This window comes from Carettochelys insculpta, chromosome 8 (assembly GCF_033958435.1).
Source record: "Carettochelys insculpta isolate YL-2023 chromosome 8, ASM3395843v1, whole genome shotgun sequence".
In the NCBI taxonomy this organism is placed as follows: domain Eukaryota; kingdom Metazoa; phylum Chordata; order Testudines; family Carettochelyidae; genus Carettochelys; species Carettochelys insculpta.
The window spans coordinates 17,078,698-17,094,446 of record NC_134144.1 but is presented as its reverse complement, the minus strand read 5'-3'; the positions used below and the strand labels follow the sequence as shown (position 1 = coordinate 17,094,446).

At 40.8% G+C, this 15,749-nt stretch overlaps 1 protein-coding gene across 1 annotated transcript in view; it reads right to left on the bottom strand.

Moving 5' to 3' along the window:
* DNAH7 (dynein axonemal heavy chain 7) overlaps positions 1 to 15,749 on the bottom strand; it is a 267,061-nt gene that overhangs the window by 62,608 nt on the left and 188,704 nt on the right. The window contains exons 39-43 of the mRNA XM_075001322.1: positions 14,733 to 14,952; positions 13,687 to 14,559; positions 7,515 to 7,744; positions 5,924 to 6,254; positions 554 to 900 (exon numbers count right to left, since the gene is read on the bottom strand). Of these exons, the coding sequence (XP_074857423.1) occupies positions 554 to 900; positions 5,924 to 6,254; positions 7,515 to 7,744; positions 13,687 to 14,559; positions 14,733 to 14,952 (2,001 nt within the window). The remainder of the gene's footprint in view (positions 1 to 553; positions 901 to 5,923; positions 6,255 to 7,514; positions 7,745 to 13,686; positions 14,560 to 14,732; positions 14,953 to 15,749) is intronic.

Genomic DNA, 15,749 nt, shown 5'->3' with positions numbered 1-15,749 from the left:
TTATATAAAATTCTGATTTATGACATGACTGAAAGGTGTCCCAAGAAAAGCACCCACAAGCAACGATTTAATATCTCAGTCAGGCACCATCCAAAATAAAATGGACATAGACTGACACGGCTAGCCCTTTGATAAAGGTTAACCAGTTAACTGGTAAGCCTCATCATGAACAGTTACAGTTAACTGATACAGGCTAAAGCAGCCCTAGGCTCACCATGGGCAGGGGATTGCTCTAGCCCCACAGGCCACTGCAGACAAGCAGACTCCAGCCATGCCAGAGTAGTCCCCGCTCCCAGCTCCACATGAGCAGGATCGCTCCAGCGTGGTCAGATCAGCCCCATTTCACAGCATCCCCAGCCACAGCCCACAACCATTTAAATGGTTAACCAATTAAACTGCACATTTAACCAGTTAACCAGGATTTTATATCCCCATGCCTCATAATCCTTACCATTGTATATGTCAGATGAGTTAGAATTTCCAACAAAATCTGACTTACTCTTAGAATACAGTAAATTCAGTTGGATTTTATTTTTACACAGTGCTTACTTACTTATCATAGGAATCCATTGCTATGACCCATTTGCAAAGACCCTCTGCTGCTGTGGAAGCATTTCGAATCTTGTCTGGCACAAACTCAGGATTTGTGATATATTGTTTCCTGATGATGGCCATGTAAGCTGGAGGAATGTTGTCCTTATCATATTCATGAAGTGACTGCAGAAATCTTATATCACCTAGAAGTCTCTTTGCTGGACCCCAGAAATCCTCTATTTTTTTTCCTGAGCCTGATGGATCTGGAATTTTATCTGACTTGATGCCTTTGAGGATGCATATAGCTTCCATAACTAGCTTGACACCAGCAGGAGGACTCTTCATGGACTTAACAACTGTGATATCCTTAAAATAAACAACATAAACATCACTGCTTCAGAAACAGCATTAGCTTCTCTTTTCTAAAGTATCACAATCATTCTGTGTGTGTTACAGTACTACCTTTCATATATGTTTGCAAGACTCAAACTGGTAAAAATGTGATCTCAGGATCACAGACAAAAATAATATACACTGTAAATATATACCATATATTCATTTGAATTGTGTCTATCTTTTAAAACTTTTATTTTAAATATATAAAGACAATACCCCAATGTTTTGTCTGCTTAGCCCCTTCTTCCAGGATATGCACAGTGGTACTACGTGGGTTGAAATAACAGTGTTGCTTAATAAAAGATCATTAACTTAAAATCTAATCTAAAATGAAATTAGAGAATGAGAAATTTCTTATCTTTCCACTTTCATCACTAATGGACAGTGACTACCCAGATATCTATAAAATTCAGAGGCAGGCCACATCATTGCTCTAGAACTAAGGTCCAACTTTTAGTTCAGGCCACCAGAAGAGTTATTCCAAAGCCAAAGTAGTATTGATCTTATTGACCTTGATAACTATTCCCAACTACTGCCTTCAATCCTGGCCATTACAGGATGGCCAGGTGGCCAGACACACTGATGAGTATCTTTTCTTGGTGGTGCTACAACTACATCAATCTTAAACTCCCCAAAATTACGAATTTTTTGGTTTTCCATAATATTTCAATTTGATTTTTATCAGCAGTCTTCAAAAGAGCTGGAAGGCAGTTTATCTAATAATACATGAAAGGGAAAATACTAGTATTAGTGAGTTATTTACATGACACGGACATCCAATGTAGAAAAGATTTTTATTTATCCAGTGGAACCTTTCAACCAAAGTGAGAAAACTGGTGCAAAAAACCTTGACTGTGGAAACGTTTGTGGGAGCTTGAAAAGTCCACCTGCATGGCCAGGGTAGCTTGCACCAATGGGCATACCGTAAGAACAGCCTAGTACCATTCAGGGCTCTACTCAGTGTATCAGGAATCATTTGAAATATGGGAAGGGATTTCTCTCTTATCCTTCTGTGATTCCATCATGGTGCAGCTTCTCTGGGAGTGGAACCTTGATATGCCCCTGTTCTTGTCACAGACTGCCTGCAGTGTTTTTTAATACTTTCATGTGAGCCAGCCTAAGGAGTGTGGGAAGGGTGGAAAGTCTTTTCCCCACTGTCCAGATATTGATCTGCTTTCCCAACTACAGCATGGATTTACGACTGATGATCATAATGCATAATTCCCATCCCACTGCTTCTCGGTATCTGAACCCATTTTGTGGTTAGAGTACAGCTTCTTGTACTGAAAGTCAGAAAGGAACAATTTACACTACACTGCAAAGTGAGTTAGTGCTACACAAGGTGAAAGACTTCCTTGCTTGCCCCAGGTTGGGGATGGATGGTGAGCTTGAAACAGGTCATGGTGGCTATATCTACATTGCAGTTTTATTCTGGAACAGTGCATCTACCCACAAAGATGTATCAGCTCAGCTATTTTGAAACAGAGTGCCCACAAAATAGATCCTATTTCAGATTAGAGCCCCTGGAAGCACTGTATCTTATTTCGAAATTGCCCCATTCCCTGTCTGTACAGCCCCTATTCCAAAACATCTATTTTGTAATGGGCACTATTCCTTGAAGAATGAGATTTACAGAATTTGAAATAAGCCATCTGCTATTTCAAAATTATTTCAAAATAGCAGTTTTGCTACGCAGACACTTCCAAAGTTATTTCTTAATAGAGGCCATTATTCCGAAATAACTTTGCTGTGTAGACATACCCTATGAGTGCCTCTGTTTAGGAGATAAAGCCCAATAAACACTCCCACGAGGGGAAAATTGCAAAGGGGAAGAAGTTTAACCTATGATTGTCAGCCCCCCTTGTTCATTAACAATAGTAATTGTTGTTAGGTGATGTTTTCACCTCTTTGGGATCTGGAATATTCAGGTTTACAAGATTTACTCCTGAACATCATGAGAATCCCCCATTTAATAGGGGGATGAAGAGTAGATGTTTAGGGGTACTGCTTCTTGGCTTAGGGACCTAGGACCCATTTCACTATTTGGGGAGAGGAGGACAGGAGAATTTTGGTTCTTTTTTTCCCTGATCCAGCCCAAGTACTGCAACGCTTATCCTGCTTAAACTCTTCCCTCAAAATGCTCAAAAGCCTCCAATTAGGCTTTTCTGTCCTGGACTTGTGGCTTCTCAAGGCACAGGGGAAGAGATCCAACATGCAATGGTTGGTTGGCTGTGAATAGCCAAGATATAATTCACTCTCTGCTGAGCCTGTAAATGCTGCCTCACTTAGCAAATACTGCTTAGATTTAGCCTTGTGTTTGAAGGACAGTTCTGTCATGCATTCAAGAGGGGAGAGGAGTCTCAAAGAAGAAGTGCTGCAGTGACAAATCCTGATAGTTGAAATCACCATGGTGCCCAAATCATAAAATTATAGAACTCGAAGGAACTTCAAGAGGTCATCAAATCAAGTTCCCTGCATACATGCCACAAACAAGCACAGCCTAAAAGGCATTTGTCTAACCTGCTCCTAAAAATCTCTAGCGATAAAAATTCCACAACCTCCCTCAGCAATTTATTTCAGTGTTTTAACACACTGACAGTCAGGCTTCCAGGTGCGGAATTAAAACAGTCTTCCTGTTGTCTGATCCCTGCACATCTGAGAGCAGTGGAGATGGAAGGGGCCAGAGTGAAGAACTGTGATGCATTGTAGGGCACATATGGGGCATCTCTGGAGGCTAATGAATTTGATTTAAAGACATGGCACTTCCTCACTACCCTTCGTTGAAGCACAAGACTTCTCTGAGTTTAGGCGGCTAACATTCAGCTTTATTGAATTCAACAAGGCAACAGATGAGCCAAACTGGACACTAGTAAAACCAGGTCCAGCAAAGCTGCTTGATGCAGCTAATTCTAGTATTTTATACTCTTACACAAACAAAGCCCAGTGTCAGAGGCAATTAGTTAGAGACTCATAAATAACTTCTCAAAGAGAAACCATTATCAGCAAAGAGAAGCAGGTACCAGGGAGCTGGAGCCTTAACTCTAGACAGTCCATTAACACATTCCATAGAGCTCATCCTCCCTGCCATTCCCAAACAGGTCAAGGAAAATAGAGGCTCTTGTGTGCGTGCAGAAGTGAGAGATGTGAAATGACTTCTTATACAAGATGGCTTCCACACCTTTATTTGGAATTTTAGATTCGATCTGGACGCTACAGCCATCAGGTTCCAACAATATTATGTCAATATTATGTCGGATTTTAGTGTTGAAGAAATCCAGCTAATGGAATTTACAGCTAATGGAAGACAGGGACTTGGTAAAATGGGCTAAATGCCTTTAAATCGATATTATCTTGTAGTGTAGATATAGCTCTGGTGCAATGATAGTTATTTCAAAATAACAGGTGTAGATTTAGAAGAGGTTTTGTTCCTGTTCTTATGAGTCCTCCCTGCCCTCCTGACATGCATCCATGGGGATCTGTAGGGCATATTCCCTCACTGCTAAGTCAGACCCTGCTTAGGAGGTCCACTTTTTGCTTAGACAACCCAATTTAGGGGGGAGGTTCCCTTGATCTGGGTCCAAGTGCAGCCTCATGATCCTCTCCATTAAATACTTTAAGTATGACCAGGGAAAGAGCAGCAGATATCGCACCTTCCTGTAACCTGAACTTCCTGAAGCACTACAGGCACCATTGATGTTTGTCACTGTCTTGAAAGAACCGTGTGCATAAAAATGCTTTGAAGTCTACAGTCCCAAACATACTCCAATACAAATTTGTAGGTGTTTACGTGCAGGTAGGAATGTGTGTGGAATTCCTCAGGATGAGAAATCTATCAAATTATAAAACTTAGCTAAAACTAATGGGTACAATTCTAAAAAACTATTTACAAAATATATACACATGTATTCAGAGGGTGAAGAATAGAAGAAGATTAAATTTCTGAAACTAAACCAAACAACACAGCTTTCAAAATTCTCTGATTCCAGACAAATGGAGTACAAAGTTCATCAACAGGCAGCTATGCAGAAGGACCAGCTCTCAGAGAAGAATGCTCTTTTCTGGGAATTATTCTCAGCTACATGGATTTATCCTGGAAGGATATCTTCTCTAGAACCTTTATACTGACACAGAGTGAGCTCCGTTCCCCCACTCATTCACACTTGCTCTGGTCAAAAGATCTGAAGTTTTGTAAGTGAAGAGATATTAAAAGCCCCAGTTCTGTCTGGAACTGGATTCCCATACCACAGGCACTGCTGACGATTGCCACCCAAGAACGCTCTTTGTAAGTCCTAGTACAGTAAGGGTGTATGCTGAGGCAGAGCCACGGCTTGCAATACCACAAACATTCCAGGCATGGCTGTGATCCATAAAGCCTCTGCTGTTACTTACACTGAGCTACAGGGCTATACAAGATATGTCTGGCACCTCTTCCACTCTAGACCAGAGCAGCTGGAGAGAGCATAAGGGTGACTTAAAAACACCTTCACTTTACCTCCCCTTGGCCTTCAAGTTAAAGGTACAGCGGAGATTCTCAGCCTCTGTTTCTAGTCTCTGAAAGAAGAGCTATTTAGGTGAATATATCAAAACCAATCACATGGCAAGTATGCAATTATGTTGAGGATGCAAGCAAGAAAAAGCAGATTAGTTTTAACCTGTTTGTTGATTTAGAATATTATTTTGTTTTTGAATATTAAAACTGATCAAGTGAGAAATGTTTGATTTTACATCATCTGAGCATATAGGTGTTATAGTTCACTATATTATGTTACAGCTGTCCACACAGGGAATCAAAACAAAAGAATTATTTGATTTTGAAATGAAATGCTTTAAGAAATTGTAAATGCTACGAAATTATTTAACTTTTAATTCAATAGCAATGGGAAATTTGATAATATCTATGCAGCATATTCAAATTTTCTTTGAAGGCATTCAGGGCTTATTTTTGTTAGTTTGGATACCTGGTCAATGTGTAAATATGTATAGTTAGTTTTACCTGTGCAGTAAGAGTGTCAAGAGCAGCTAACGCACTTTCCAGAATTGGCAAGGCTTGCGCTAAATCAGCATCACATTCATCTTTGATTGCTTTCGCAGCCATAGCTTGTTCATTTGCCACAGCTTCATCAGCTTTCACTACTTTTTCAGTTTTAGCTACTTCCAAGGACTCCTTTTCAATAACCACCATCATCTCATCCACTTGTTTGCTAGCTTCCTTTAGTTGAGGCTGCAGGGCTTCCAGCTCATACTGCATTGAAGCCACCTGGGATGCAGCAGAGTTCAGTTTCTCCAAGCCAACTTCATATCTTCGTTTCATTTTCATCACCTCGCTACAAGTAACATCAAGCAGTGCTTAATTTTACAGCCATTTTTATAAATATATTGTCAAGTTTTTCTTTACCCCGTTTCTCAAGTTTCTATTCTCACTCTGTTCTTAAAATTCAAATGCCATGTCTTCTTGTTTTCTTTGCCCATTAGATGGTTCAATATAGTAGAGATTACCTTTGCTTGATTCTCATTTCACTAAGATTCCACTGCTCTACTTCAGTAATGTAAAAGTGCCTTAACAGTATGAAAACTGACAAGTGAGTGATCAAGGCTGGCTTTGTTGAACCAACAGGGGAGGAGGCAAAGTGACAAGATAAAAACAAGAATGGGAAAGTAGATGGCTGCAGAGTTATGAAGGCCCTTAAGGACAAGAAGCTAGAAGGTGATGTGATGGAAGAGGAGCCAGAAGGGGGATTACATGATCAGGAAGATTATTTTAGGAGCTATATTTTATATGGAACTGTGGAGCAATCTGTGTGTCAAGAAGGTCAGAGAGGAGGAGACTGCCCTAACCAAAACAAATAGTGAAGATAAGTAGGAAATGAAATGTTCTGTTATTTTCACCAAGGTATGAAAAAGAATCTTCTATTGGTAATGACTTTCTATCACTACTCACCTCGGTACACTAGTGACCTAGACCAATACCCTCAATTCTGCATAACTATGCCATGTCCCTGAACTTTTTTTATTTCCCCTTCTCCTTAGAGTTTACACACAGTCCCAGAGACCTAAAATTCCACCTATCCTGAGGAAAGGGAGTGTCTTCACACAGCAGCTCAGTGTTATCCAGTAGTATTCACCTTGAAGAACAAGTATAATTTCAAGGTTCTGGGAATGCATCAGTAGGAAAAAAATGATATTTTAAAGTATCAATAGGCAGTAACAATAATGAATATTAGGATTACCCTAATGGGATACAAGATTTAAATGGGGTGTTACTGGCTCTGAGGTCTGCTGAGCGCAAATGCATCCAAGGAACAGCTATGTAACTATTCTAAACCTTTTTATTGGATTAGCAACACAAATTAGTTACATGTGTAACCCCGGAGGCAATGAAACCACTTACAAGAGAGAGTGAAGTTTCTGCTTTACAGCAAATTGGCTTTTAGCTCATGAAGTAGAGAACATGGCTTTAGCTCCTAGCTTTGCAGGTTCATTCCCTCCCACTGATGACCCAGGTCTGTCAGCCTTACACATGTAAAAAACAATATTATGAGGGAACTTTGGACTCACTTAGCAAAATGCATATTATATATTCTTACGTGCGTTTCTTTTCCAATAAGGTTTGGAATGTGGAGATTAATTCCAGGTATGATGTAGGTGTAACATAGTTGTGCCTTTGAAGCTCAGTATGGAACAAGTCAGACAAGGCAATAGTAGAAGTGTGAAAGCTTTTACACATATCAATACAGCCATCACGTGTTTCCTCCGACATTTCAATATCTTCCAAGAAGCGAGAAGCAACAGCTTGCAAGGCATCTTCAGGCCATGTCTAAATTTAAAATAAGCACAATATTACTCCACCTATCACAGAAATACTTATTCATTTCTACATTCATATAAAAATGAAAAACATAATACAGAACAACTCCAGTTTCCTGAAATGCAAAACTTCAAATAAATAGGGCTCCAAATAAGTAGGGTAGGGGCAATGCAGAATACACTGTTTCCAAAGAAGATCTGACCAACCTTTGATTAAAAAGAAGTCAGATAATGGTTGCTCTATTGTGAAAAATTAAAAGAGCTAAATTTTGTCTTTGGACATGATGGGAAACTCCATCTAAAGTCAAAGAGAGCTGCCAGTGCTTAACCAAGGGCAACCTTTTTTTGGTCAAATAAGCAAAAGCACATTATATTACCAATTTGTTAGAATTTTATTAAAACAAACACTAATGTTATTTCTTTACATAAAAATTCCATATAAAGCATGGTTATACTATTGCCTAATGAAAGCTTATGGTGGATGGGGGAATCCTGAATTTTGTTTAAACATCAAAATTTACTGCAGAGAACAACTGCTTTGTTGTTTCTATAAAAACTGAAACTGTCTTTAAAAAAGACATTTAGTTTGACATTTATTTCCTGGACTATAAAAGCTCAATATAAGGCAAATAACAGAAATCAGATGTAAACTGGAGAAAAGAAGAACTTTGAAATGTTGTACTGTGAAAACTGACTCCACAGATGAGTCATTGTGGCATTCTTGGTTAATTGTTTTTCACTGATTTTCGTATCAGTGAGTTTATAAGTAAAAATTGTCTTTTTTTTTTTTTTTTTAAACGGCCAATGGTACAAACTCAAGTTGGGCCCTGCAGGTCCATCTGGGCTCTTTTCTTCTGGAACATCATTCTCTACATTAAAGATTTTGCTAGCTAAATTAGGTTCTCAGTAAAACCTGTACAATTTAAGTGTCTACAAATCATCTTGAAATTCAACCTATCATTTTTCCATGTCAAGTATCCACGTCCCCATTGCCCTATGCAAGTTTGACAGCATGAGCAGTGCATTATGGATACCTATCCCACAGTGCCTTAGCCCCAGTTGCTTGTGGGTGTTTCATGTTAGAATACCAGAATGCAAAGCACTGTCACAGAATTCAGAGCACCCAGTCACAGAATTCAAAGCTCGCCCAAACCCTATGCCTCACATCCTTTGCAGATATTGGCGTAGCGGCGGGCAGCTATGCTATCAGCCCTGCTCACCCCGACCCCGTTCCATCAGCCACATGTCCAGATCTTTATATTTGCAGGCCTGGGAGCTGCAGAATTCTAATTCTAATTCAGTCAAAAATTTGCAGGCTTCTTGTGACCTTCTTCCTGCATACCTGAATGGAGAGCAACAGAGAAGGAAGCGGCTATATATGGATTGTCACCGTGTAGCTTTGTGGGATATACACGAGACACTTCTGGAAGCTAATAAATTCAAATTAAAGACGTGGTGCTTCCACACTAGCCCTAGTTGCTCATAGTGGATAACAGGCCCTCCACGGACTAGATCTTTATAACAAAAAAAACTAGGTTTTGAGAGACCTTAGATTTAGAGTCTGGAGCTTGTTGGCCCTGTCATTCCTTTTTTATGAACTGCCTCCACCACAAGGGAGCAACAAGGAACGTGAGTGCTAAGGTACTCATACCCCTTGAGCAGCACAAAGTGTTCATGATCCATGCCCTGAGTAGTGGGTGGAATGGAAGTGGGACTTTGCTAGATGGTGGTGGCAGAGATCAGAACTGTTTTATTGAATGGGAGGGCTACATGCAATGGGCCTGCAAAAGTAAGATTGTCCACCATGAGGTCATCCAACTCAGCAACCCCTTCCACGGTAACATTGAGTGTGCTAGCAGCCCAGTGGAGGAGATTTTGAAGAGCTCAGAAGTCCATAAGAGGAGTACCCGAGACTGAGGTGCCTGCCACTGCCTTGTCCAGAGAGAACACAGAAAATGCCAATGGGAGTGTCATCTCTGCTACATCTCAAGGTGGCAGGGTGCGAGGAGCTTCTTTGGGAGGAGTGGGAGGCTGAAAGTCTGGTGTTGGGCAACTAACCATAGCCACCATTGTCACAGGGGTGGATAAGGGCTGAAGCTGAGGACGGGCATAGCATCCTGCACTTGGTGGTATTCCCAAGGCATTCAAAACTACCACTGGAGAGAGGCCTATGAGGAGCTCCCACATGTCTGCTGGGTTGAACAGCCAGAGAGGACCAAAGTCTCTCAGAAAGAGGCAGGAAAGTCCAAACAGGAGCCATCCAAGGAGGGTTGCAAACTGTGCCAAGCCAGGACCATAAATGCTGACAAGACTGGTGAGGAGAGAGGGACTGACAAGATGAGTGAGACCAGTGAGGAGAATGAGACCAGCATGGAGAGTGGTACCTGTGTCAAGAGTGGGACTGCCATCAAGAGCAGGACCGACGTCGAGAACAAGATCAGTAATGGGAATGGGAAGAGTGGGATAGGTGTGCCAAGCAAGAACAATACAGCAAGCAGGACTGGTGCCAACGCAGGAACCTGCACCTAGATGGGGACCAGTTTGCCACAGGAGATAGGAACTGAGATGGGGACTGATGTGCTGGCCAAGATAAGCACCAAGATTGGCATCAATGTGCCTGCCAAGATAGGCACCAAGAGTGGGACAGATGCACCAAACAGGACCTGCATGCCAAGTGAGATTGGCAAAGAAACTGGTGTGTTAGGCAGGACTGGCATGGAGAGCGGGACCTGTGTACTGAGCAGGAACTGTGCCAAGAGTGTCTGTATATTCTGCCAGGACTGCTGATCATCAGGACAAGGACAATGGATGAAGAGTCCAAACTGGAGTGGTGCCGAGAAGGATGCTGTCCTGAAGTGACACATTGTTGAGCGACCATGCAGGGGCAGAAGATGTTGAAAATCCAGAGACAGAGATGCCCACCACAAAGGCCCTCAAATGGGAGTGGCTCTTCATGGAATGGGACAGAGTTTGGTGCCAGAAGTCAGACGAACAGTGTCACAAATGACCAAGTGAAGACTTCAACTGGTGCTGGGATGGGTGGACACATTAAGAACAAGCTTGTCCCTAGAAACACACCGAGGGACAGGTGCCTCAGTCTTTTCTGGAGAGCGTAACATTTAGATAAATCCCTGAGCCTGCCTGGTACGTATCCAGCATGGATAAAGGGCTGACTGGCACTGTTTCTCCTGTAGATGAGTCAAGGAGAATTGACTAAGTACACAGGATGCTGAGACATCTGAGACATAGGCCTTAGAGTTTTTGGGTGCCACTTGTGTTGAGAGGGCCAGGGCTGATGGAGCTTTTTCTGATTACACAGAAGCCTTTGAGGACCACACCAGAGAGTAAGAGCAGTGCTGTGCTGGCTTTGGGGACTGCTGGTGCTGAAGAGTGTCTTTCTTCATTGCTGGGCCCAGGGTCAAAGATGGTGCAATGCATACTGAAGAGCCCAGTATAGAAGGTTGTGGTGCTGACTCCATGAGGAACTGATGGAAATGAAAGCTATGCTCATTGTGAGTCTGGAGCTTAAAAACCTTGCAAATTTAACACTTAGCAGCCAGCTGAGCTTCCTATAAAGGAAGGGAGGAGTCATGGGGTTCACTCATTGGAATAGACTTCAAGTAGGAGCTACATTGCTTGAAGCCCTGGGACTTTTTCATTCCCAGTCCCTGGAGGAGATCAATTAAAATAAATTCATTAATCAAATAACTCACCACATAGTTAAGGGTTAATTAGAAAGCAGGTATTTAGAGTAAAAGTCAAAACAATTTGACAGTTTCTGCTAATCAGCATTGGAGGATGGGAGAAAAAAACTGAGAATGAAAAGAGATGAGTCTAGACTCCTCTGTCATTAGAAGCTTGTTCAAAGTTAGAAAAACGGACAATCCAGTAGGGGGTCATTATGACATATGCGTTTTGTAGATGTTCGATATAAAAAGTTTATAGAGTGTATTTTGGTGCAGCCCTCTGAAGCAATTTCGAGAGACTGTTTTTCCTGATGCCTTTTCTCCCTGGTAGCACCTCACCACTGTGAACCTACTGTTAATTTCTCAATACTATTCCAGATTTAGGTAAATATCTGTGATATTCTAAACATATACATATGTCTGCATGTGCTTAAATCTTACGAACTGCAGTTTTAAATACAGCAGGCTTATCTGAATGAAACTTTAATCAGATGGAAATGTTGCGATTCCCTTGTTTTCTTCCTGATACCATCTGGAGTGAAATAGTTAAGTTACTGCTGTGGGATGTGTGACAGATTCCCCCCACCACCCGTTTTATGAAAACTGGCTTAAGAATATAACTATGCATAACTTGGAGATGCTTTGGACAAAATACCTCACATAACCTATACATTTGGTGATCCTGTATATCCTATTTTTTGCATGTATCATTCTTTGATGTCAAGTTAGAATTATGGAGTGTACGTCTGTTTATAGTTTTACATGCATTAATGAGGGCCATTACTGGTGTCCCCCACCCTACCCCCAGAGACCCTAATGACTGGGTGATCAACTTTATGACTTCTAAACAGTCTTGTTTGTTCTTTAAGTCTAAGGATGGTAGTTGGTGCTAGAAATATATGTGACCATACTACCTGGTACTGAAAGCCATTTTGGTTAAGTGTTCTTCCATGTGAAGGCAGGGGAGGGGTTGTAAAACAAGGGTTTCCCACCCTATGGGAATATCTATTAAGCAATGGGAATCTATCAGATATTTGTCTTCAGCCTGCTCTGGACTCTGCCACACACACTAGGAAGAAACAAAGAGCTATGAAAGGCTGTTGACCCAAATCAGAGAAAAAAAAAGATCTGATTTGAAGATTTTACCTAACATGAGAACATAATTTTAGGGTAAGAATCTTTATGCAGTAAGTCTCTTAGGGAAGTTCAAACTAGCTATGTGCTTTCTTTTCATTTTAATTTGGTACCTACTTTGTTTTCACTTACAACCACTTACATACTACTCTTATGCTTAATGAAAACTCATGTGTTTACTATAAAGCCCAGTATAAGCAATTATTACCTTGGGGACCACCACTGTGAGTATCTCCCTTTCATTGATAAAAGGGGGCTTACCTGATGATCCCTCTCTGTAGCAAAACTTTTTAAGAGAAACAGATTTATTTGGAGTTTTGATGCCTTTGGTGGTTGGTTTTCTGCGTGCTATGTCACAGAGCTGCAGTCGCACAGAGCTAAAATAAATCAGTATTATCATTGTTCTCCTAGGCAGTAGTAACCCCAGCTACAGGAGAGACTAGAGGATTTATGCTGTACTTCCCCATTAGCACTTGGCCCAAGTCAGGGAAGGTAATGATCCAGCCAACAGACCAGATTCAGTGATGAATCCCAGTCACATGACATGAGGCACACTGTGCATAAACTAACACAACTGGTTATAACTTACCTTGACCCTCTTCAATATAAAACAAGGCTCATAGATATAACAGTGCACTTCAAAGATAGGAAATTCAGACTTATCCTAACATGTGTGATCAAATTCTGAATGTGTTAGTATAATGTAGATATTTTGTACAAAAGATACAGCACTTTGCAAGTTAGGAGGGAAGAAGTTGATGCTTGGCACTCAGAAATTTCTCTATTAGTTTTTGCTAATTCATACCACACCCACACATTTTTGGGAACCTAACAAATCAACACTGAGCTTTTGCAAGCTGAATGTATTGGATAGTTCATTCTCTAATTTCTAATGTACCGTGTTTACTCAAATATTAATCTTAGTGATTGTGATATTCTGAGCAGAACCTTGCCCTTATTTACACCTTGTGCAATCCCTCAGAAGTCAGCAGGGCAGAGTTTTACCATCTAATTCTACGAAAATCCAGAAAATTAAAGAGCAAACTACTGACATGAAAAGAACTGAGGCCATATTTTGAATGATGCATTTGTTGTTTCCACCAGAAAATGTGTACATAGTAAAGAACTCTACCTGAAACCAGTCAAGCGTGCAGCAGTTAACGAGAGCTGGAAATTTTCGAAGGCGATTACGAAAAGCATCTCCAATGGGACTCATTGCCAATACTACATGGAGCTGGTCTCGGCAGCGATCAATGAACATGTTAAAAAGAGCTAGGGGACTACCATCTGTTTGTTTTGATCTGTCTCGCTGACGATCTATCTGACGCATTCGTTCACAAATTTCTTGTTTCTCATCTACTGCAAAGAGGTTTGGTACTTCCCCCGCATTTAATAAGTTGTTAATGTCTTCTAAAAATGACTCCTCCTTTATCTGAGAATCAGTGAATAAGAAAACTCCTTGCATCTCACCCTCAGTAGATTTCCGCAGGATGACTTTTAAGTCTTCATGCCACTCATTGTGACCGTAGCTCTTAGATAGTTCAACCTGAAAAAGTGTATAGTCAGCCATATGTGCTGCTAATCGAGTGAGGGACTGACGACCACTGCCTCCAACACCAACCAGAAGGGCATGGCTGCGAGGCTGTTTTAAGATCCGTGAAATTCTACAGACATGTTCAATAGCAAATCGGAACAAGACAAGTTGCATAGGTTTTTTGCTCATGTTGTTAAATTCTTCCAAGTGGCTTTCAACAACTAATCTCAATGTGTCCACATCACTGATCTCTCTGTAGTTGGTATCCTCTCGTTTGGGGTCATGAAAGTCACAAAACATCAGGCTACGTAAGTCATCTTCTTCCACCTTGCCATCAGAATTGAAGTCCAGGCTTTGAAAAAGTTCATGAAAGTCTTCATTTAAATGATTTTTCACTACTTCTTGGATATACCCAACCAGCCAGGCTCGATCTGCATTATCCACTAAGCGATCATAGTATACTCTAAGAACCTGCACAATAAAAATAATCTAAGAGTTTTAGCACTTGATGCCAGCATTCTATTCATTTTATACCAACATTAATCAATTTAAACACACACACAAAACATTTCTAAATCCAATTTTGAATCTTCAATTATTGATCATAAATATCAAATAAAATTTATTACTAATAGAAGATTTACCTCATGAACCCAAAGACGTTTTAACACTTCCACAGATTCTGTTGTTTCAGGTCTTGACAGACAAACACCTTGAATAACACGGGAGAAATCACGTAGGTTGAACAAGTAGTGAGATTTGGCTGGAGTGGGCAGCAGATTCTTCATTGCTTCTTTATACAGTGCCATAGTACCATTAACGATTTGTGAAGTCACTTGTAAATATTCAGATGAGAAGTTACAACTGACAAATTAAAGAAAATGCTAATAATAAAATGATTTTCACACTTCCATAATTATAAAAATATATACTTAAACACTGAGGCTATGTCTACACTAGCGAAAAACTTCGAAATGGCCAGGCAAATTCAGCACCTCATTAGCATGCAGGCGGCCGCGGCACTTCAAAATTGACGCGGCTCACCACTGCACGGCTCATCCAGACGGGGCTCCTTTTCGAAAGGACCCCAGCTACTTCGAAGTCCCCTTATTCCTATCTGCTCAAAGTTTTCCATTTTAGTCCAAGAGGGTTATTTTGTTTGTGAATATTATATCTTTTCATTTTGTATCACATCTGCAAAACTGTGGAGTACCACAAAAAAAGTTATTTACTTGCACAGATATGTTGTACTGATACATCATCCATATCTAATGACACAGATGTCCATGTGCTCAAGATCAGAATATTTAGCTCAGCAGTGCCCATTGCTGCCATGCATGTGCCACGAATGTCCTTGTGTTCTCCAGAGGGAATACAAATGGAGGAGGACAACTGCCCCTCAATTCCTTCTCCAACACTGAATCTGAAGGTTATAGGACTCAAAAGCAAGTGGTAAAAAGGTAATGCTGTTAGATATGTATATGTAAATGGTGAACATCTCAAAGAACTCCAGTAACTATGCAGATAAGTAAGTTTTCTTTCTCCTTTCAGTACAGTTCAGGGATAGGGCTTGGAGTCTAAGCGAATAGAGACAAAAGCTCAGTTTTTTTGAACATATCATCCAAGTCAGACGTGTCTACAACAGAACAGTAATGTCAAGA